The sequence below is a fragment of the Gymnoscopelus braueri genome, assembly GCF_963280865.1.
Source record: "Gymnoscopelus braueri genome assembly, chromosome: 23".
Lineage (NCBI taxonomy): Eukaryota > Metazoa > Chordata > Actinopteri > Myctophiformes > Myctophidae > Gymnoscopelus > Gymnoscopelus braueri.
In genome coordinates this window covers 3623175-3647853 of record NC_137625.1, presented here as the reverse complement: position 1 = coordinate 3647853, position 24679 = coordinate 3623175, and the positions used below count along the sequence as shown (strand labels likewise).

At 45.3% G+C, this 24679-nt stretch overlaps 1 protein-coding gene across 1 annotated transcript in view; it reads left to right on the top strand.

The window, feature by feature from the left end:
- Positions 1–827: 827 nt before the first annotated feature.
- The window catches only part of sema3aa (sema domain, immunoglobulin domain (Ig), short basic domain, secreted, (semaphorin) 3Aa), a 92825-nt gene continuing 68973 nt past the window's right edge, over positions 828–24679 (top strand). Inside the window, exon 1 of the mRNA XM_080421525.1 lies at positions 828–1610. Coding sequence (XP_080277651.1) covers positions 1502–1610 — 109 coding nt within the window. The 5' untranslated portion in view covers positions 828–1501. The remainder of the gene's footprint in view (positions 1611–24679) is intronic.

Sequence of the window (24679 nt, the reverse complement as noted above, 5' to 3'; positions counted from 1 at the left end):
GTTACAACAAAATACATATAATGGCTCCTTATTCCAATAATAGTTTTGTATTTTTCCAGACTCTAGCTTCCTGGTGAGAGTTCCTGGTGAGAGTTGTTGTTGCAGGTGTGTGTGTGTGTGTGTGTGTGTGTGTGTGTGTGTGTGTGTGTGTGTGTGTGTGTGTGTGTGTGTGTGTGTGTGTGTGTGTGTGTGTGTGTGTGTGTGTGTGTGTGTGTGTGTGTGTGTGTGTGTGTGTGGGGGGGGGGGGGGGGGGGGGTGGGGGGGAGGGGGGAGGGGGGGTAGTCTGTTAATGTGTCAGATAGACTTCTAAATGACCTGTCTGAGGACAAGCCACTCAACAAGAGGTATAGAGAGAGGGAGAGGGGGGGATAGGGAGAGCGACAGAGATAAACATATAACATATAGACAGAGAAAGATATAGAGGGATAAAGAGAGAATGAGAGAAAGAAAGAAAGAAAGAAGGAAATACTGTCAATTAAATAATATATACCAAGAAAAAAGAGAGAGAATATCCTGATGGAATGGAATACAAAAAAGAATCCAAATGAAAGAATCCATAAAAAGGTTAAAGCAATTAATGAAAAGGATGAGTTTAATGATGAGCTCCAACCCAGCACAATGTTTTTTTATAAGTCCCCCCCCTCTCTCTCTCTCTCTCTCTCTCTTTCTCTCTCTCTCTCACACATTCTCTAGCCCTCTCTTTCCCAGCTGCTCTCCTCTCCCTCCCCTTCCATCCCCTCCCCTCCCCTCCTGTGTGAATGGTTTAGCGCTCTCTCTCTCTCTCTCTCTGTCTCTCTCTTCTCTCTCTCAGTCTGGTGGAGCTGCGCTCAAGGATTAGAGGGTTGCCGTCTGTGTCTTGCTGGAAGCAGAGGAAACAGAGAAAGAGAGGAGAGCAGAGAGAGGAGAGATACAACAAGATCTGATACCATCCACCACTTCATCTGGATACTGAGCTCATTTAAAAAGATTATTTTGTGCACATCAGCCACTGTCTCTCACAAAGGAGGCAACCCTGTGTTATAGCCAAGCCTTTACCTGGGGAGAGGAGGACGCACAGACGCACGCACGCACACGGCCAAAAGGGACTATTCTTGCCACTGGGACCCCCACACTGGAAGCCATGTGAGACCCCCTCATCCCCTCAGAAAGCCACGTTTAAACCTCCCACTGCGATCCACACACACACTATTCTGGAGGATCCAGGAGAACTGGGATTCTAAAGCCTTCCCTGGAGGACCCTCTCTCTCTCTCTCTCTCTCCACTTCCAGGTTTTTTTGTGTGTGTGTGTAGATCTTCACTCCAGAGGGGAGGGATATCATAGGCAGACTCTTGGGGGATCGGTGTACCCCCCCCCCCCCCCCCACCACCCATCCAGCGGGAAGACACACACACATCTCGGGGCACTGGTTATAGGAGTGTTAGTTGCCCGCCCCCCCCCCCCCTCCCTGGTCTGGGAAGGCCAGCCAGCCAGGCAGGACCCTTCCTCTCCTCTCCAAGCACCATGGAATACCTGTATGGGATTGTAGTTCTGCTGTGTGGGGCGGTGTTCCAGCTGGGGCGGGCTGGGGAGCCCGGGCACAGCGTTCCCCGGTTAAAGCTCTCGTACAAGGGTAAGACCACCACTCTCTGTTGTCCCCTATATGAACATGAATGTTTTTTTAACCCTTTAAGACCGGGGGACGCATCTGTGTAACCACTTTATCCATATTTTATACTTTTGGCTATTAAAAAATAGCAGATATACAAGCTCATAGCGCGGCACCGAGTGCCGCGCTATGAGCTTGTAGATCTGCTATTTTTTTTTAAATCGTGTTTTTTTTTTGCAAATCCTTGAATATATATCTATAAAGCAATTGTTTTTTACTCAAATCTTTGCTTCTGGGGGTCCCTGGATTGTTTTTCTTTTTTAGATGGGGGTCCGCAGCCAAATACATATCGTTGTGGGGCTCCTTGACACTGACATTAATATTATAGCAACATAAGTGTTTCAGAAAACTGTTTTAAACTGATTTAGAAGACATTTGTAGAATCCCCAGAAGCAATAACATTTTAGCTAGAAATGCTCGCTTTAAATATATATATATTCAAAGATTTGCACAAAAATAGCAGATCTACAAGCTCATAGCGCGGCACTCGGTGCCGCGCTATGAGCTTGTATATCTGCTATTTTTGAATAGCCTAAAGAAATCTAAAAGTGACACAAATGCGTTCCAGGTCTTAATGGGTTAAAACATTTGTAAAATATGCTATTCCAGGGACCCCCAGAAGCAAAGATTTGAGTTACAAATGTTCGCTTTGAAATATACATATTCAAAGATTTGCACACATTTTCAAAAATAGCAGATATACAAGCTCATAGCGCTATGAGCTTGTATATCTGCTATTTTTTGAATAGCCAAATAAATCTTAAACAATGTCAAGGTGCATAGTTACATAGTTTGGTTGCTGACCACCAAATCGAACATATTGTGTGAGGGACCTCCATGAGAGATGATTTGTAAAGATTTGTCAAGACATTTCAATTGTTTGTTTTTTTCGAAACAATTGCTGATCTACAAGCTCACAAAGCTTCGCATCACAACGCATTGTGAGCTAGTATACATTCAGAGTAGAGGACAGATAAAATAGGGCTTAAATGTTTAAACTGTTCCTCGTTTTTGCTGGGCAGCCCCTGGAACCCCCGTCAGGGACCCCCGGGGGTCCGCGGGAACCCACTTTTGAGAACCACTTTCTTAAACACTAAGCATCAGTATTGTGGGGAAAGCTTTTGCTGAAAATAGCTATTTTCAGCGAAAGCTTTCCCCACAATTACACAGAACAGAAAATACACTAGTATTGGGCCCTGAGGGACCCAATACGAGGGTTTTAGTGCAGCTTTTAAGGGTGGTGGGCTCATGAAACCCACGGGGGTTGAGGTCCTCTGACATACAGTTGATCAGCTTGTCTTATATTCATTTATAAATCTTAATTCTTCTCATGTGTGTGCTGTGCAGCAGTACACGGTAAAACAAACCCTCAGTGTTTAAATTCAATTGAATTAAATTAACTCTCACAGATGCAAAGGAACTTTATTACGGTGTAATTTATGAGCATTTGATGTGTTTTCATCAATCCTGTATCAATGTTTGGTATGTTTTATTTCTTTCTACCATTCTATGCCTCACGAGCCTCACTGCATGGGTCTCTCTCTCTCTCTCAGAAAACAGTGGCTCCTGCTCTGTATATTCCTCTCTCCCATTAACTCTGTCCTCTCTCTCTCTCTCTCTCTCTCTCTCTCTCTCTCTCTCTCTCTCTCTCTCTCTCTCTCTCTCTCTCTCTCTCTCAGAATCCTCCACTCTCATTCTTACAAATAGCCCCCGATTGCTTCCATATGCCAGTTGGAAAGGGGCTCTCGCGCCCGAAGGTAAATGTATGTATTGGCCCCGGTACCAATTTCCCCCTCGCTGGCTGCCTGCTGCCTGCCGGTGGCTGTCCCCCTTCGGGCTCATACCCGTATGGCCCCGTTAAGTGCTCCGAGCAGGCAGCGGAGCCTGCCTTTTAATGGCCTCTGTCCCAAAACTCCTTCCCTGTCATGACACAAGAGCCCTTTTTTCTTTTAAGGAGCGACCCAGGGCTCTCTCTCTCTCTCTCTCTCTCTCTCTCTCCTGCACTCATTAGCTTCCAAATGGATTGAGCAGTTGGTGGAGTTCTGGTTTTGTTTAACCCAATAAGACCGGGAACGCACCTGTGTAATTTTTTAACGTTTTTTTGGGGGCTATTCAAATAGTCTATGAGATTGCAGATCTGCTATTTTTGAAAAATCGTGAACATTTGTGAAAAATCTTTGAATATACATATTTTCTAAAACATTTGCAAAATATGTTGTTCCAGGGCCCCCCCCAGAAGAATATGTTGTTCCAGGGCCCTCCCCCCAGAAGAATATGTTGTTCCAGGCCCCCCCCCCCAGAAGCAAAGATTTGAGTTACTAATGTTCGCTTTAATTTTTTTTTATATATATTCAAAAATGTGCACGATTTTTCACGATTTTTCAAAAACAGCAGATCTACAAAGCTCATAGCGCGGCACTCGGTGCCGCGCTATGAGCTTGTAGATCTGCTGTTTTTGAATAGCCAAAGAAATCTTAAAATGACAGATGCGTTCCTGGTGTTAATGGGTTAAGAGGGGGAAAGTATATACAGTATTATGTACATTATAATGTGTGTGTATGTATATATATATATGACTACAGGGCAGGTACTGTACTGTGCATGAAGGGTTATTTGTGAGTGATGGTAATAATGGTGTAGAACCAGAGTCCTTTGGCGTTGGCACACGTGTCCGCTTTCTTTGACGTACACACATGCAAACATGTTATTCTCCCTCGTTCTGTGTTATTTTGAGGGGAGACTGCAAAGCGCCGGTTCTTCCTCCTCGTCACCTCCCTCCTCCTCCTCCTCCTCCTCTTCCCTCTCTCTCTCTCTCTCTCAGGCTTGGTCTCTCTCTCCCTCTCTCCGTCTCGTCTCCTCTCTCACACCCTAGACTAAATCAGGATCTTTGTAATAGCAGACTTTTCATCTCGGCCAGAAATAACTGGCAACATTTTTGTCACATTTTTTGGGGATGGTTTTTATTCTTTCTTTTTTTTCATCTCTCTCTCTCTCTCTCTCTCTCTCTCTCTCTCTCTCTCTCTCTCGTTTTAATGTCGTTGAGGGGAGGCCATTGTGGTTCTTTGTCCTACAACATGACCGAAAGTATACGGCTCCCTCAGTGTGGTCTCTCTCTCTCTCTCTCTCTCTCTCTCTCTCTCTCTCTCTCTCTCTCTCTCTCTCTCTCTCATTCTACCATTCCTTATTTTCATCTCGTTTGTCCTTGTAAAATGTGTGCCCTCTGAAAAAAACTGTACACCGTTAAAAATCCTCAGCGTTAATTCGTCCATTCGCAACTCAGAGAGGGTACAAAATGTGACCAAATGGACCCGTGAGGGTCCATTTGGTCACATTTGTACGCTCTCCGAGTTAAATCGACGCCGGGGGATTTGACTGTGTTACGAACAGGCTCATTTGCCCTCATTCTGTGGCTGAAAACAAGGTTAATGTGGATAAAAGTGCCCTTCTTGTTGTCAGCTGACACCTAAAGATGATGCCTCACATTATTTTCAAACACACGACGAGGGCGGAGAAGGGGAGAGAAAAAAAAACGGGTCTAAATCGAGTTTTTAATGTAGTAAACATGTTGTTTATTACCTAATTAAATGTTTTCTATTTTTGACCCAGACATTTTTTTGGTTGAAAGAGATGATGTTTTAGAGGCGTGGTGTGTATGTTGTAACTTGACATGATGGTGTGTGACGGTCTGGAGACACGAGCTGTAATTTCTGCATCGTAACAGAGGCCCGAATACAGTTCATTATATCACCCTTTCAAGCTTTTGAAGTGTACGATAATTGGCGCAATTTCGATTTGCAAAAGTGGGCTGTTTTGTGGGTGTTTTTGAGGTTGATGTTGTGTTACAGTAATGTGGTGTGTGTGTACTTGCGGGGTTTCATTTGGTTTGCTTTGTGTTGGGTTAAGTAAGTTAAAGTTGTACAATGCAGAATCACAAATAACGATTTTTAGCAACCTCTGCTGGTCACTACCGTCACTGCATACAATTTCCGTATTCCTCGATTACCCAGAATTCCATTCGTTTTCACCGGAAGCCGGAAGCGTTTCAAAAAGCGATCTTTTAATTGTTTTATACTATCTACGGATCGTTTCTCTTAGCCAGTGGAGCATTAATGAGCTGTGCTTTCTTTTTCTGTTCTTTTTCGATCTTCCAATCCTACATTCTCTTAAAATCAGCGTGAGGTTCCTTTTTGTTATTAGCGCGGTAGTTCCTGGCCAAACAGGAAACCGTTGCGGTAGTTCCTGGCCGACGTCATGACGTCGGCCAGGACGTCGGCCACGACGTCATGACGTTGGCCAGGAACGTCATTTTCCCGGGAAAGTCCCCCCAGTCCACGTTCAATAGAAAATATATAAATAAAAGGCTTCCGGGGGTGAAATTCATGGAGTGGGTGTTGTGAAACTTTTGCCACTCACAAAAGATATACAATTTAACTTTAGTTTTGTTGAAAACGTTACCTAGTATGCCTTTAAGAAGGCCTTTGCCGAGCCATGAGGCCCATAGGAGGGGCAGGTGTCTATCTCCTGTTTCTGTAGCGTGAAGCAGCTTGATGTGCGTGCCCCAATCCAGCCCTTGATGCCGAGTGCCATCCAAGGAGGCGTATTGGGTCCCACTTTTATAGTCTTTGGTAAGACACGGGCCCGGGGGAATCAAACCCCCGACCTACCAGTCTCTGGGCAGACACTCTGACCACAAGGCCAAAGGGTTTGTGATGGCTTGGTTCATGCAAATAAGATGTAAGATGTTACAATGTTACGGTAATTCTGTCACGGTGATGGCTGCTAGCATGTATAGAACAAACATGTCACCCACAAAAAACAACAACGGTGAAATCACCTGGCGCCTGATTTATACTGGCGGTGTGGATCGCTGTCTCGCGCACCGAAAATAGACAATCTACAAGCTCACAACGTTGTGAGCTTGTAGATCATCTATTTCCGATGCAAGACACACAGGCGCGCAACTGAGTATAAATCAGTCCGTCTCCGTAGAACCATCTGTCAAAAAGAATGTGAACACAAGTTTCTCCCCCCCCCCCCCCCCCCTCCTCCCCCCTATGCTCTTCGTTGTGACAAGTGAACATGCTGCTGACAACACAGTGAATTATAAACATGTCGTCAAACATGGAAAGCATGAGTCGACTGTGTGAGTGATGAATATCCGTCATCAAGCCATCAGCTCTCTCTCTTTCTCTGGCTGCATGGGCACACGTTGGGCTTTGAAACACGTTTGTCTGTCGTTGATACAGACGTACTGTGCATTTGGCTAAAAGTACATCAAAGGCCCAGCGTGTGTGCGTGTGCGTGTGTGCGTGTGTGTGTGTGTGTGCGTGTGTGTGTGTGTGCGTGCGTGCGTGCGTGCGTGCGTGCGTGCGTGCGAAAGTTCCTGCTACATCTTGGTGCGAGGACTCAACACCCTCCCTTGTCTCAATGTGTGTGTGTGTGTGTGTGTGCGTGCGCATGTATGTGTGTTTTGCGTCAGATTATGATGTGGGCTCAGATAATGACACCCCTGGCTTTGTGTGACTGTGATTGTACTATGTGTGTGTGTATGCGCGTGCATGGGTATTCGGCCTCCTACAAGTTAGAATCACCGCGTGATTGAAGTGCGTGCGTGCGCGCGTGTGTGTGTGTGTGCGTGCTCGCCATCGTGCGCTGCTGGCGTGTTGAATGCAAGTCACATCGCCTTGACAACGCGTGCGCGTTCAGTCGAGGTGAAACACGCACTGCATACGCTTTCACGGTCTGTGTCTGCGTTCCGTTTCATACGCCCGCTCGCCTGTTTGTCTGGGCGCTAGACGACAGGGCCCACAGGTGTCTGATGACTGTCTCGATGCTCGTCAGGGGATGGCTCCACCGTTCGACGCCCACACGCTGCTTGACGGTAGGACGCCGATGAAAAAAGAGGCGTAGGAGGAGGGACACGGAGAGGCTGGCAGACGCGCAGTCGGGGCTGCAGGAGAGAGAGAGAGAGAGAGAGAGAGAGAGGGGCTGGCTGTCACACTGAAGTGTCACTCGTCCCCCCCTCCCTCTCTCTCTCTGCCCAGCCTGCATGGTAATTAAGTCCAGTAAACGACAAGGAGGAATTCTCCCGGGAAGGACAATCCAGTGAGTGCCCGTGCAGCGAGACAGACAGACAGACAGACAGACAGACAGACAGACAGACAAAAGTATTGGCATCAAAATGTACAGAAGTACCAAAAGTAAAAGTACTAAATATTTGAAAATAGCAGATCTACAAGCTCACAACGCGTCGCGATGCGACGCGTTGTGAGCTTGTAGATCGGCTATTTTCAAATAGCCTATGTATGAAATAGGTTTAAAGTGGTTTAATGTATGTTTCATTACATCATAATTTATTTCTGAAAAGTAACTAGTAACTAAAGTTTTCAAGTAAATGTAGTGGAGTAAAAGTACAATATTTGCCTCTGAGATGTAGTGGAGTAGAAGTAAAAGTATTGGAAATTGGAAATACTCAAGTAAAGTACAACTACCTCAAAATTGTACTTAAGTACAGTACTTAAGTAAATGTACTTAGTTACTTTCCACCACTGACGGTCAGAGGAGTGAGCCAGTGGGGCCAAATAGGAAAGTTAAGCCCGATTTATACTCTGTCGGACGATGGTGTTGCACGCTGAAAAAAGCCGATCCATAAGCTCACACCATGTGGTGGACTGCAAACTGTTGTGAACAGTTTACAGTTGTAAACTGCAAACTGTGAACTTATATTGGCTATTTTCACCGCGTGACACCGTTGTACGAAGGAGCTACACGAGGGCAGGAACCTATTGAGCGAGGTCCAGCAGTGTGGGGCGGATGTCAAACGAAGCCCTGTGGAATCCCCTCCTCCGGGGGATGGACAGTTAAGACAAGTGCCATGCGAGCAACTTCCCCTGTGCTGGGAGAGGCCAGTCAAACGATTGCAGAGTGAACGGTTGAGACAAGTGCCGTATGCGAGCGAGTTCCCCCTCTCCTGGAGAGGCCGGTCAAACGATTGCAGAGCGAGCAGTTAAGAGAGTGGTACAGCGGGCCAGAGAATCGGAGGCGGGCAGATAGGATGACCTCTCACGGGAAGTCCGGCGAAAGCGAACGTATAGAGTAAATGATTTCCCAGTGGGGTCGGTTAAGACACGAAGACAGAAAGGAGCCGGCTTCCCAGGGTACACACACAGAACGATGATCACGCTGTTAATGATTTTCTCTTCTCCATGGGACTGAAATAGCTCCTCCTTTGCTAAAGCCTCGCCACGTAACTTAAGGAGAGAAACAGAGACGTGAGGGGGGGAAACTTGAGTCCAGGTTAAAATCATCTTGCTTGGTGAGGGGTTTTAAAGGAGTAGTTCACCCAAAAAAGTACTTATTTTCTATTAATTACACACCCCATGAAGCATTGAATTCATGGAGATTTTTTAAATAAGTTAAGAATAAATCGGTGAACTACTCCTTTAAGTTTACAGACCAAATCTGGTCGGAAAAGCAGTCAGACAAAAAACTGTCCATTTGAATCTCTTATCGCTACATAGATGCCGATTCAATTCTGCCTGGAAACTCGTGTCACATGAAACTTATTTAGTCAATGTCCATTATTTATTACTTACTTATTTTTGTTTTGTTTTGATATTTCTTACTGTTTAGACTGATGCTAGGTTCTTGTTTTACCTATGATCCTATAGATTACCGAGGCACTACACTGTCTCTATGCATTTGATGTATGTGTTCACCTTGCTGTGAGTTGCCCTGGATAAATAGTGTCTGCTAAATGCCTAGATGGACGAAATAAAAGCAAAATCTGCTTACAAAAACATTAACCTTAAAAGCACACATTTCGACCGTGAAGAACTGTTCATTCAAACACAAATGAATGGTGTTACATTAGTGTGCCGTGATTTGATTTGGTATTGGAAGTGCATGCAGCCAATGGCGTCTCGCGAAAAGCAGCGAGCCTCTGAAGTTACCGGATAGTGCAGTGATACACTGACATACATCAGAGCATAGACCACTCCAACATAATTGCATATCTGAACATAATCCCACGCAGCCACACACAGTCTTAACCAGTGGTGGAAAGTAACTAAGTACATGTACTCAAAGTACTGTACTTAACTCAAATTTATGGTATGTTTTACTTTACTGGAGTATTTACAATTTTCAATACTTTTACTTCTACTCCACTACATCTCAGAGGCAAATATTGTACTTTTACTCGACTATAATTATTTGAAAACTTGAGTTACTAGTTACTTTGCAGATATAAATTATTACATTATGAATCATACATTAACCACTTTAGCCCTATTTTATACATAGGCAATTTGAAAATAGCCGATCTACAAGCTCCAAGCTTCAACGCGTCGCATTGCGTTGTGAGCTTGTAGATCTGTTATTTTCAAACATTTTAGAACTTTTACTCTTGGTACTTAAAGTATATTTTGAAGCCAATACGTTATGTACTTTTACTCAAGTAACATTTTGGAACACAGGCCTTTTACTTGTAACAGAGTATTTTTATATTGTGGTATTGCTACTTTTACTTAAGTAAAACATCTGAGTACTTTTTCCACCACTGTTCTTAACCAGACATCAGGAGATGCACTGACCCCTAAAGGTTGGGCCGTGCATGTGCAGCCCACGCCAAAATGACACAGGCTGCATGGGAGAGAGACTCCTGTGAAAGTTAAAGAGTTGACCCTATTGTGACGCTTCAAAATGAAGGGCCCAGCAGAACAGAACAGCACGCGGTGCATCAGAACTTTAGAGGGCTCGTTAAACAACCTGATAATTACCCTCGGGGCCGGGTAATTACGGGGCCTACAACCTCTTAATGTCGGCCCAGTCGCCCTACGCTGGCTGGCTGGCTGGATGGGTGGAACTCAGAGAGAGAGAGAGAGAGAGAGAGAGAGAGAGAGAGAGAATTTGGAATCGACTTTGTACCTTTCAAAATAGACGCTCGGTGTGGGACCGCTCTCAACGCAGTCTGGACTGAGCCCCATAATAAGACTGTGTGTGTGTGTGTGTGTGTGTGTGTGTGAGTGCGTGTGTGTGTGTGTGTGCACGCGCACACTCATATGGCTGTGTTTATGTGTGGCCTCGCTTCGCCTGTGAATATATGCGTATGTGTTTTCTTTTTTTTTCATGTGTGCGGTTGCATCTCTGTGTCTTCAGTATACATACTGTGTGTGTGTGTGTGTGTGTGCGTGTGCGTGTGCGTGTGCGTGTGTGTGTGTGTGTGTGTTTGAATGTATCTATCTACATGTGAGTGTGGATCCGTCCATTCTGTGGGTTGGGGCTGACAGGGCGGATGTAGAAAATTATAAGGTGTTTTCCCCAATGCGCCCTGGAGATGTCTGCCTCTCTCTCTCTCTCTCTCTCTCTCTCTCTCTCTCTCTCTCTCTCTCTCTCTCTCTCTCTCATTCCCTCCAGTTTCTCATAGAACCACAGCTACCGCAGACCCTAAGTACAGTCTCCATGTCGGCTATATGTGTGTGTGTGTGTGTGTGTGTGTGTGTGTGTGTGTGTGTGTGTGTGTGTGTCTGTGTGTCTGTGTGTGCATACATACTGTATGTTTCCCTTCGTTGTTGCTTTTTCTATCTCTTTGATTGTGGCTCACACGAGACACATCTTATTACACACACACACACACACACACACACACACACACACACACACACACACACACACACACACACACACACACACACACACACACACACACACACACACACACACACATACACACGTGCATGCATGTGCACATACACACACATACTATACCCCTATTCTGTCTACATTCCATTCTCATGTCTTGTCCAGTAAGACGTGTTTTGATGTGTGGTACTTCAATGTTTGTATCCCACCCGAAATGTCTTACATTACAATGTACTGACACAGTAAAGCAACCAAAATGTCTTACATTACAATGCACTGACACAGTAAAGCAACCAAAATGTATTACATTACAATGCACTGACACAGTAAAGCAACCAAAATGTATTACATTACAATGCACTGACACAGTAAAGCAACCAAAATGTATTACATTACAATGCACTGACACAGTAAAGCAACCAAAATGCTTGGAACCCACCAAAAGGAGCCCGCACACACGCTTTATTGCACGCTCAGGTTGGTGCGCGACTGTTCTCGCCAAACCTGGCCACAGCAGGACGTCTGGTCAATGCATCTCAATGAGAGTGCACGCGGACAAAGTTCACGTGCCCGAGTGGGGCATGCGTAGACGTACTCATGGTGGGTTTCAAGTGTTACAAAACACTGCAACATGTTGTCTACGTTATAATGTAAAGCACAGTAAAGTAACCAAAATGTCTCACATTACAATGTAAAGCAGGTTCTCAAAGTGGAGTCTGGGGACCCCCAGGGGTCCTTGGGGGGGTTACCAGGGGGTCCCCAGCTAAATGTGGTAACATAGCATCACAATCATTTTAAGCATATTTTATATAAGATATATGAATATGAGTTGATGAGTTGATTGATGGTTCTGTCCGGGACATTAACTCGAACAGCGCATTAACTCGAACAGCGCTGACTGAACGCAACGCTCGTCACGGCGACTCGCTCGCCGTGACGGCTCGCTTGCCGGTGCCTCTCGTGGCTAAAGTCTGCTTTAGGCGGCACGCCTCCGTCGTTTTAACTTAGTTTTTTATGCGGTCACCCTTTTACGTCTTGGGTTTGAGAACCGCACCCCCCGCATTCCTGGAGTGCAGAAGGGTGCCCCCTTCCAGTCACCGTTTGACTTCTTGGGATGTCCGTCCCGAGAAGTGACAATTTGCCTTTTGGGGAGTGAGAATGTGTGTTGCACAGCAACCAAAATATCTTAAATTACAAGACACCCCAAAATGTCTTACATTACAATGCACTGACCCAGTAAATCAACCACAATGTTATTTTGTCTCCCTCCACCCTAGTCCACAAGTTGATAGATGGAATAATAACATTTATTCTGTGTGTGTGTGTAGGTTTGTGTGTACGCTTGTGTGTGTGTGTGCATGCATGTGCGTGCGGCGTGCGTATACGTGCGCGTCGGTACGCTCAATTGCATATTTGTGCTTGCACGCATTTTCCACAAATAATTATGCAATGACAGCACTTTGTGTGCAAAAACAAAAAAGCCATTCATCAAACCATTGAGAAATGTGTCAAACGCCCTTAGCTGGAGTTGCATGTTAATGGGGGATGGAGGGGCTGGCTTTAACATTACTGTCAGTTATGTGTATACCAAAGCTTGTTTCATATAATATGTTCGTCTTACAGTACATCAGGGGTCTTCAATGTTTTTCAAGGCCACGGACCCCTTAGCTGAGGGAGAGATGAAGCAGGGACCCCCACTCAGTGGTGGAAAAAGTACTCAAATTCTTTACTTAAGTAAAAGTATCAATACTGCAATATAAAAATACTCTGTTACAAGTAAAAGTCCAGAATAAAAAAATTACTTGAGTAAAAGTACAAAAGTATTGGCATCAAAATGTACTTAAAGTACCAAAAGTAAAAGTACTAAATATTTGAAAATAGCAGATCTACAAGCTCACAACGCGTCGCGATGCGACGCGTTGTGAGCTTGTAGATCGGCTATTTTCAAATAGCCTATGTATAAAATAGGGTTAAAGTGGTTAATGTATGTTTCATTATATCATAGTTTATATCTGAAAAGTAACTAGTAACTAAAGTTTCCAAATAATTGTAGTGGAGTAAAAGTACAATATTTGCCTCTGAGATGTAGTGGAGTAGAAGTAAAAGTATTGGAAATTGGAAATACTCAAGTAAAGTACAAATACCTCAAAATTGTACTTAAGTACAGTACTTGAGTAAATGTACTTAGTTACTTTCCACCACTGCCCCCACTACATATTGTATAACATTGCGTTGCAGGTTAAACTCTTTCATAGATTTCATTCTCTTTTCCGAAAATAGTGAGAGCTTGTAGATCTGCTATTTTCTACAAATGTTCCCTCCAAAAAAGTTACACAAAGATTTGGCGGCCCCCCCTGCAGTAACTCTAAGGACACCCTAGAGGTCCCGGACCCCCTGTTGAAGACCCATACATACATGATTGTGTCTTGCGGCATGAAGGTTACATTTTACTATCGCATGGGGAGTCATGACTATAGGCTCATTCTAATATTGTCATCAATATATTGGATACAGTTGGAACAGTTTGTGACCATTCAACAGCGTTCCTCTATGGATTGTTCTAGTCTCTAGGCTGATGAGTCGTTACGGTGAATGAACCCATCGTTGTGAAACTGATCATTAACTAAATACATGGACACGGGCTGTATTCTACAGTATATGAAGAGAATGACTTTAGGTCATGTGTGTGTGCGTGTGCGTGCAGCGGCGGACTGGCCATTTGGCGTACCGGGCAAATGCCCGGTGGGCCGTTTTTTTTTTTTTTTTATATTTTCGCTCCCGTTTTAGGATTATTACGGTAATTTCCGGGTCGCGCGGCCCAATGCTTTCCAGCAGGGGCCTCAGTGCGGCTGCAGAGTTCATGTGCAGGGCTGGGCTCAAACAGTGAAACGCTCCACCCCCCCCCCCCCCCCCACAAAACGGCCCAGGGGGTGGTGGGCCGGTCCGGACCAAAATGCCAGGGCTGAATTTTGGTCCCAGTCCGGCCCTGTGTGCGTGTGTTTATAACAGGGTGCATTTCAGCTAGGGTCTGTTTGTCTGCATGCACATAAAGTACATACGTTTCCAGTGTACGTTTTGTATGCATATAAGCACTTATACATGCAGAAAAATATTATCTGTGCGTGCGTGCGTGTGTTCGTTCGGGGCTTGGGTTACGTGTGTGTGCGCGTGTGTGCGTGTGTGCGTGTGTGTGTGTGTGTGTGTGTGTGTGTGTGTGTGCGTGTGTGTGTGTGTGTGTGCGTGTGCGTGTGTGTGTGTGTGAATGGGGACCTGCCACCTGCTAAGTCTTGTCAGTCAGATGAGAAGAGGGTTCACCATTCACCCTCAGCCAGAGTCACATTACATGCATCCCTGCTGAGACAGAGAGAGAGAGAGTGAATGAAAGATGGGCATAAAGACAGACAGACAGACAGACAGACAGACACACAGACACACAGACAGACAGATTTTCGCCCCTTCCCGTTTTTATGCGAGAACTTCTGGGAACTCAGATTAGAGAGACAGATAGAGAGACATTGAGACACACAGAGACAAGTGAAGGTGAATAGACAATAGACAAAGAGACGGAGAAACAGATCTATAAAGGCAAAGATAGCCAGAGATGCGTGCGTGCGTGCGTGTGTTTGGATCCACGTCACTTACAGTACAGGACAAGGCCAGGTCATGCATATTTAGTATGTAATAAGTTTGCAGAGCCAGTGATAAAGCTGACTTGCAGACTGTGCTGCTATCAGTCGATCCCCATTCACGCTTTGTTGTGTGACTTTGTTTCCGTGGCGGTCTACATCATATACATGGGCAACTGGCGGCCCGGGGGCCCCCACCTTAACTTAACCCTTTAAGACCGGGGGACGCATCTGTGTAACCACTTTATCCATATTTTATACTTTTGGCTATAAAAAAATAGCAGATATACAAGCTCATAGCGCGGCACCGAGTGCCGCACTATGAGCTTGTAGATCTGCTATTTGTTTTTTAATCGTGTTTTTTTTTTGCAAATCTTTGAATATATATCTATAAAGCAATTGTTTTTTACTCAAATATTTGCTTCTGGGGGTCCCTGGATTATTTTTTTTTTGAGATGGGGGTCCGCAGCCAAATACATATCGTTGTGGGGCTCCTTGACACTGACATTAATATTATAGCAACATAAGTGTTTCAGAAAACTGTTTTAAACTGATTTAGAAGACATTTGTAGAATCCCCAGAAGCAATAACATTTTAGCTAGAAATGCTCGCTTTAAATATATATATATTCAAAGATTTGCACAATTTTTTTCACGATTTAAAAAAAATAGCAGATCTACAAGCTCATAGCGCGGCACTCGGTGCCGCGCTATGAGCTTGTATATCTGCTATTTTTGAATAGCCCAACGAAATCTAAAAATGACACACAGATGCGTTCTCAGGTCTTAAAGAGTTAATGTGGCCCACAGGTTAATATCGGAATACTGATATAGTATTGATTTCAGCTGTTACAATTCCAAACATGCAAAAATGACCCAGTTTAATTACTTCAGTCTATATTAGTAGCTTAATGACTAGTATTACAATTCTACTGTCTTTTTTACGTCCAATGTATTTGTATTTAAGTTCAAAAAGTTAACATAAGTATAACTAAATGCATTTGAAATTTACTTTTCAGGATTCAAATAAATAATAATCAGGATTCCAATAAAAAAATAAACGTGTCGCACCGCATCGCGTTTTGAGCTTGTAGATCTGCAATTTTTGCAATTTTTGTGTGACATATAGAATGGCGAAGTACGGCATTCATTTGCGAAAAAAGTTAAAATACGGAGATAAGAGTTGTCTGCCCGACAGCAACCATATGCAACGTGGCCCTCTGGAGTGAGTGTGGAAATATATTGGCCCTCTACATCATCAAAGTGGCCCAACCCCTGGTCTACACGTTCTACAAGCCTACAAGACGCTGCAGAGCCGCAGCGCGCTGTGGGATGTTCACCGGCTATGCCACGAAGCATATACATTAGCAGTGGTGGAAAAAGTAATCAAATTCTTTACTTAAGTAAAAGTACCAATACTGCAATATAAAAATACTCTGTTACAAGTAAAAGTCCAGAATTAAACATTTACTTGAGTAAAAGTACAAAAGTATTGGCATCAAAATGTACTTAAAGTATCAAAAGTAAAAGTACTAAATATCTGAAAATAGCAGATCTACAAGCTCACAACGCGTCGCGCTGCGACGCGTTGTGAGCTTGTAGATCGGCTATTTTCAAATAGACTATGTATAAAATAGGGCTAAAGTGGTTAATGTATGTTTTATAATGTAATCATTTATATCTGGAAAGTAACTAGTAACTAAAGTGTTGAAATAAATGTAGTGGAGTAAAAGTACAATATTTGCCTCTGAGATGTAGTGGAGTAGAAGTAAAAGTATTGGAAATTGGAAATACTCAAGTAAAGTACAAATACCTCAAAATTGTAGTACAGTACTTAAGTAAATGTACTTAGTTACTTTCCACCACTGCGCCCTTGTGATGAAGGGCACTAGCCCAGACGTGTTGGTCTAACAAATAATGTTGTTCTAAAAGTGTCGCTGGAGTTCTGACCTCCCTCCTCCATAAGCACCTTGGATGGAGATGCCATGTTGTTGTGCTTCTATAGCAGACACAACCACACACTGACCACAGCATCAACACACTCCATCACACACTGTGGCGGGAGGTCTGGGACTCTTTTGCGCGTGCGTGCGTGCGTGTGTGTGCGTGTGTGTGTGTGCGTGTGTGTGCGTGCGCGTGTCTTTGCTTATACATTCAGATGTTGTCTGTATACATTTCTTCATGCTTTCATGCAAATGTGTAGATGTGTGCGTCTGTGTTTATGTGCATGTTTATGTCCCTTTGTGTGTGTCCTTCTGTTTGTGCATGTACGTGTGTTTGTATTTATGTCTCATGGGTCCACGTGAGAGTGTGTGTATTTGTATTTGTATATACAGTATGTCTCCCCTGTGTGTGTGTGTGTGTGTGTGTGTGAGAGAGAGCGTGTGTGCGTCTGCATTGAGAGTAATCAGAACCAGGCTGGTGCTAGATGAGTGTTTAGTGGTGTGTGAGTGGGCATTCTGTGGTGTGGTGGGCATAACTGGAGGCCCCCCGAGCCTAGGCTCTCTGTGGTGCTGGGGGGCAGAGCCTATAGTGTCTGTGGTGCTGGGGGGCAGAGCCTATAGTGTCTGTGGTGCTGGGGGGCAGAGCCTATAGTGTCTGTGGTGCTGGGGGGCAGAGCCTAGTGTCTGTGGTGCTGGGGGGCAGAGCCTATAGTGTCTGTGGTGCTGGGGGGCAGAGCCTATAGTGTCTGTGGTGCTGGGGGGCAGAGCCTATAGTCTCTGTGGTGCTGGGGGGCAGAGCCTAGTGTCTGTGGTGCTGGGGGGCAGAGCCTAGTGTCTGTGGTGCTGGGGGGCAGAGCCTATAGTGTCTGTGGTGCTGGGGGGCAGAGCCTAGTGTCTGTGGTGCTGGGGGGCAGAGCCTATAGTGTCTGTGGTGCTGGGGGGCAGAGCCTAGTGTCTGTGGTGCTGGGGGGCAGAGCCTATAGTCTCTGTGGTGCTGGGGGGCAGAGCCTAGTGTCTGTGGTGCTGGGGGGCAGAGCCTATAGTGTCTGTGGTGCTGGGGAGCAGAGCCTATAGTCTCTGTGGTGCTGGGGGGCAGAGCCTATAGTGTCTGTGGTGCTGGGGGGCAGAGCCTATAGTGTCTGTGGTGCTGGGGAGCAGAGCCTATAGTGTCTGTGGTGCTGGGGGGCAGAGCCTATAGTGTCTGTGGTGCTGGGGGGCAGAGCCTATAGTGTCTGTGGTGCTGGGGGGCAGAGCCTATAGTGTCTGTGGTGCTGGGGGGCAGAGCCTATAGTCTCTGTGGTGCTGGGGGGCAGAGCCTATAGTGTCTGTGGTGCTGGGGGGCAGAGCCTAGTGTCTGTGGTGCTGGGGGGCAGAGCCTATAGTCTCTGTGGTGCTGGGGGGCAGAGCCTATAGTGTCTGTGGTGCTGGGGAGCAGAGCCTATAGTCTCTGTGGTGCTGGGGGGCAGAGCCTATAGTGTCTGTGGTGCTGGGGAGCAGAGCCTATAGTCTCTGTGGTGCTGGGGGGCAGAGCCTATAGTGTCTGTGGTGCTGGGGAGCAGAGCCTATAGTCTCTGTGGTGCTGGGGGGCAGAGCCTATAGTGTCTGTGGTGCTGGGGGGCAGAGCCTATAGTGTCTGTGGTGCTGGGGGGCAGAGCCTATAGTCTCTGTGGTGCTGGGGGGGCAGAGCCTATAGTGTCTGTGGTGCTGGGGGGCAGAGCCTATAGTGTCTGTGGTGCTGGGGGGCAGAGCCTATAGTCTCTGTGGTGCTGGGGGGCAGAGCCTATAGTGTCTGTGGTGCTGGGGGGCAGAGCCTATAGTGTCTGTGGTGCTGGGGGGCAGAGCCTATAGTCTCTGTGGTGCTGGGGGGCAGAGCCTATAGTGTCTGTGGTGCTGGGGGGCAGAGCCTATAGTGTCTGTGGTGCTGGGGGGCAGAGCCTATAGTGTCTGTGGTGCTGGGGGGCAGAGCCTATAGTCTCTGTGGTGCTGGGGGGCAGAGCCTATAGTGTCTGTGGTGCTGGGGGGCAGAGCCTAGTGTCTGTGGTGCTGGGGGGCAGAGCCTATAGTGTCTGTGGTGCTGGGGGGCAGAGCCTATAGTGTCTGTGGTGCTGGGGGGCAGAGCCTATAGTCTCTGTGGTGCTGGGGGGCAGAGCCTATAGTGTCTGTGGTGCTGGGGAGCAGAGCCTATAGTCTCTGTGGTGCTGGGGGGCAGAGCCTATAGTGTCTGTGGTGCTGGGGGGGCAGAGCCTATAGTCTCTGTGGTGCTGGGGGGCAGAGCCTATAGCATACATGGGCAACTGGCCGGCCGGGGGCCACATGTGGCCCCCACCAGGGACTCGCGCGCACATTTTTAGTTATTTCCCGGGTTTGTTACCCTTTCAGGGGGGTTTTGTTACTTTAATGTGGTTAATCTGGTTATTTGGTACCAAAAATGTACTCCCTGAAGTGAAGATGTCAGTGTTTTTTGTTTTTTTTGTATGCGTTTGTGATGGGTGCTCTTCATTTCCCGTGGGTGCTTTAGCCCCGAAGCACCCGCAGTATCGGCGCCCTTGGCCCCCACCTTCACTTAATGCGGCCCGCAGGTTAATATCAGAACACTGATATATTATTGATTTCAGCTGTTACTATTCCAAACATGCAAACATGACCCGCTTTAATTACTTCAGTCTATATTAGTAGCTTAAAGGGGTAGTTCACCCCCAAAATAACTTTTTTTCTATTGATTACTGACCATCTGGAGCCTTGAATTCATAGATATTTTTTTGTTTTTGTCACATTCCTAAGCCAATAATTTGATTATAATAAATGTGTCCCCATTGATTCCGGTAGGAGACACAAATGCATTTGTGTCTCCTACCGGAATCAATGGGGCTACATTTATTATAATCAAATAATAAAGGAAGGAATGCGACAAAAACAAATAAATATCCATGAATTCAAGGCTCCATGGGGTGAGTAATCAATAGAAAAAAAGTTATTTGGGGGGTGAACTACCCCTTTAATGAGTAGTATTAGATTTCTATTGTCTTTTTTATGTCCAATGTATTTGTATTTAAGTTCATAAAGTTAACATAAGTATAAATGCATTTGAAAGGAAATAACAATGTTACTTTTCAGGATTCCAATACAAAAACAGCAGATCATTGAGATTGTATAGATCGGCTATTTTTGCTACTTTTGTGTGACATAGAATGGCTCTAAGTACGGCATGAATTTTTCCAAAAAAGTTAAAATACAGAGATAAGAGTTGTCTGCCCGACAGTATATGCGATGTGTGGAAATATAGTGGCCTATAGCCTCTCTGTGGTCCTGGGGGGCAGTCTGGTGAAAACCCAGTCCCTCCATGTCAGGTGGAGACCAGCGCTAATGAAATGGTGTGTGTGTGTGTGTGTGTGTGTGTGTGTGTGTGTGTGTGTGTGTGTGTGTGTGTGTGTGTGTGTGTGTGTGTGTGTGTGTGTGTGTGTGTGTGTGTGTGTGTGTGTGCGTGTGTGCGTGTGTGTTTCTGCCATCACTCTCCCTGAGTGGTTCTTTTTATGTCTGTATTTCTTTTCCTCCTCTATCTCTTCCCCTGTCATTACTCCTCCTGCTCTCTCTCTCTCTCTCTACATCTCTCTCTGTCTCTCTTCCACTGTACTGTGTATGGAGGCAGGGCAGGAATGTTGTGCAATGACTTGGAGATCTGGTATTCAGAGGAGTATAGGACTGTATGGCCCACAGTAAAACTCCTCATAGATGCCTTGGGGTTTAGGATGTGGTTGCATTTTCCCTTGTTGTTTAGGCTGCATTCTCACCCTGTTGGTGGAACATGCAATAGGCGCTCTGGAGAACAACCACACCACCCCGTCTCTCTCTCTCTCTCTCTCTCTCTCTTGTTTCTTAACAAATCAAAGTATGGATAAAAGAGTGTCCTAAACTCAGGGTTCACATGTCCACCTCTTACCTCTTAAACCAATATAGTTAGTTGACTGGGGTCCCGCAGGGCTCTATACTAGGTGAGACGCATTGTGAGCTTGTAGGTCAGTTATTTTTGCCGAAGTGTGTGCCCCAGAATAGAGACGGGGAGGGTTCAAGTGGTTAATCACACAGTAAGTGCTTTTCTTTATTTTTTCGTGCCGTGTCAGAGAGGAGGTTGGGCCTCCCGGGGTGCACGGAGACCAAGGCACTTCCTGTCAGAGCTGTCAGTCAAGTCGGGAGCCGAATGAGAATTCCAGCTTGTGTTGCTACCGACTGTTGCCACGACAACCAACCAACCCACACCTGCGGCTGTGCTTAGTAGAAATGGAGAGAGAGAGAGAGAGAGAGAGAGAGAGAGAGAGAGAGAGAGAGAGAGAGAGAGAGAGAGAGAGAGAGAGAGAGAGAGAGAGAGAGAGAGAGAGAGAGAGAGAGAGAGAGAGAGAGAGAGAGAGAGAGGCAGCGACAAAAGCTATAAAACAAAGTGTAGTCACCGTTGAGGTGTTGCTCAACGCACTCGTTGGCAGCATAAAGTGTGCCTCCATCGAGTGAGAAAAATGTAAAGTAAAAATATAAAGGAATATATCGAAACCAGCTAACACCATTTTGATGCTTTTGCGTTTTCTTTTTCATGAATCAGTGCTATTGAACACCCCTTACGTCTCTGTGTTTGTAAAAAAATATTGAACCAATGAAAAGTGCTTCTGACAAAACCATCTAATTGGATCAGCTAACAGCTAACTCCACCAAAGGGGGGGGGGGTGGGGTGGTTAGCTGGTTTAGTTGACTCCAGGCTCCACCCCCTTTTGACCTCCAACCTCATTGTGAGCTTTGAGGTCCATTCAGCTGTTCTTATCAATGATGAACAAAACCTCCTAACTCCACCTTTTTGTTTAGGTCATTTCCTGAAAAAAATGAACATTTTGGAGTTAGCTGGTTTCTGCCCGACACCCTACAGGTTCTGTTTTTTACAAGCAGGAATAGTGGGGCGAGAGCATCATTGGATCGAGCGCCGAAAAGAGTCGAAGCCAGTGATTTGATTTGGTTAATACCGGTCAGAAACGTTGTGTCTCCATGTTTTTTTCCTAAATGAATGCCCTACTTTGTGCATGTAGTACATTGTCACACAAAACCGTCAAAACCGATCTACGTGGCCTCACGCTCATAGAGGTATAATATAAGCCCTTTAAGACCTGAGGCGATTCTTAAAAAAACAGTTTTTGGAATAAAATCCAATTTTAATTTTTTTCAAGATTTTTCAGAAATAGCAGATCTACAAGCTCGTAGCGCGGCACTCGGTGCCGCGCTATGAGCTTGTATATCTGCTATTTTTGAATAGCCTAAAGAAATCTAAAAGTGACACAAATGCGTTCCAGGTCTTAATGGGCTAGAGGGCGGATTGCCCCGCCCCCAGCTATCATTTCAATGAATGTGCTCAGTGGCGTTTTGAAGCACCCGGAAGCCTGCCGGAAGTAGAAGTATTGAGTCGTTTTTGACACACCATAGAGTTATGAGCATGTGCACTATAGTGTCCTTTTTGCGTCCTACGGCAGCCCGGTTGCCAAGGAATGAACACGAGATATTTATTAAATACACTCGAGATGCCTATTTATATGCAAATGCATATATATTTATGTATAATATGTTTACATATTTATATGTATACATAATATAAATATCTCTCGGTATGTTTTGCGCATGCATGTATTTCTCCCTGCCTGCAGTTCCAGCTTTGGCCACTGGGGTGGCAGCTTCAATGTTTCTCAGCAACTCTGGGGGCTTGCTCACGCTATGAGTTTAGAGCTGCCATTTTGAGAAAAAGTAGTAGTATTAGTATTAACAAAAACTTTATGTGACTAGATAATAACTACTCTGGTTATTTTTTCCATTTCCGGCAAAGTAACAGTTTTGGACATACAAGGTTTCCACCCGATAGTGACGGTGTGTAGATTTTTTTTGCGTCAGTTTGGTACAGAATATCTTCATGTTTGTGTGAACACAGCAACAGAGCAGTGTTGCCATGTCTGCTTATTATAAGCAACTTTGGGCTTGTTTTTCTGTAAAGTCGCTTGTAAATATTGATAGTTGCTGGTTGCGATTTTTTTCCCTAAAGTGTAGTTACTTATTTGGGCTTCTTTCCTGATGTTGTTTAAACCAGTGGTTCTCAAACATTTTCATGTCAAGGACCCCCAAATTATTATGTATTTATCCATGGACCCCTGTGTGACAATATTTGGACCCCCAAACCAGATTTGTGTTGTTAAATGTTCGCTTTTCTTTCAAGATTCTTTTGAAAAAAGCAGATCTACAAGCTCACAGTCACAACGCACAGCATTGCGACGCGTTCACGCGTTGTGAGCTTAGATCATCTTTTTTAAATATCCGATGCATATAGGTCTGAAGTGCTCATGTGCCCTATAGTCGCTTCTTTCGGGCTAGTTTTCATAGACCTAGTTGCTTATTTCTCTTGCAAAATCTGGCAACACTGCAACACGAGAGCCAGATTGGGAAAGCACACAAAGAGACGGAGGACGAGGACGTGAACTGTATTTTGAGGTGTGTGTGTGTGTGTGCGGGTTACATGCTTGAGGCTTTCAGGATAGCTTTCAGACACTTTGTTAACCCTTTAAGACCGGGGGACGCATCTGTGTAACCACTTTATCCATATTTTATACTTTTGGCTATTAAAAAATAGCAGATATACAAGCTCATAGCGCGGCACCGAGTGCCGCGCTATGAGCTTGTAGATCTGCTATTTTTTTTAAAATCGTGTTTTTTTTGTGCAAATCTTTGAATATATATCTATAAAGCAATTGTTTTTTACTCAAATCTTTGAATATATATCTATAAAGCAATTGTTTTTTACTCAAATCTTTGCTTCTGGGGGTCCCTGGATTTTTTTTTTTTGAGATGGGGGTCCGCAGCCAAATACATATCGTTGTGGGGCTCCTTGACACTGACATTAATATTATAGCAACATAAGTGTTTCAGAAAACTGTTTTAAACTGATTTAGAAGACATTTGTAGAATCCCCAGAAGCAATAACATTTTAGCTAGAAATGCTCGCTTTAAATATATATATATTCAAAGATTTGCACAAAATTTTTCACGATTTAAAAAAAATAGCAGATCTACAAGCTCATAGCGCGGCACTCGGTGCCGCGCTATGAGCTTGTAGATCTGCTATTTTTGAATAGCCCAACGAAATCTAAAAATGACACACAGATGCGTTCTCAGGTCTTAAAGAGTTAAGCAAATCTTTCGGCAAATGTCCACCGCGCGGCTCGCCTTGCCTTTCCCCCCCGCCGACCGACCGACCGACACCTGTGTGTTCTGAATCTGCGGTGTGGAGGTTGGCGTGAGAGCCGTGGCCCGCACCACACACAGCGAGAAGAGAGACAGAGGGCGGGTGACGTGCCAAAGCCAAACCGAAGCGTACGTTGGCGACATGACAGCACAGCACGCCGGTGCTTTTTCTGCAGCGGGCCGGCGGTTGTGCTTGAAAGATAAACATGTGTAATTCCACCAGTTCCAATTATTTCTCGGCTGCCATATTTGCCTTTAAAGTTTTTCAAAGTGCTTTCTTGACTCTCCTAATAATACAGTACCGTTACAGTACCGTTCTTTGTGTGTGTGTGTGTGTGTGTGTGTGTGTGTGTGTGTGTGTGTTTGTCTGGCCACCCGGCTGTTTCTCTGATCACTGTTTCTTTTTCTGGGACACAAACTCACACACGCTCACGTATAGCACAGAAACGATCACCTCTGTTGAAACATACACACACGCACACGCACACGCACACGCACACGCACACGCACACGCGCGCGCGCGCGCGCGCGCGCGCAGCTGCGCGCGCACATGCACTTCCTGCCAGCTC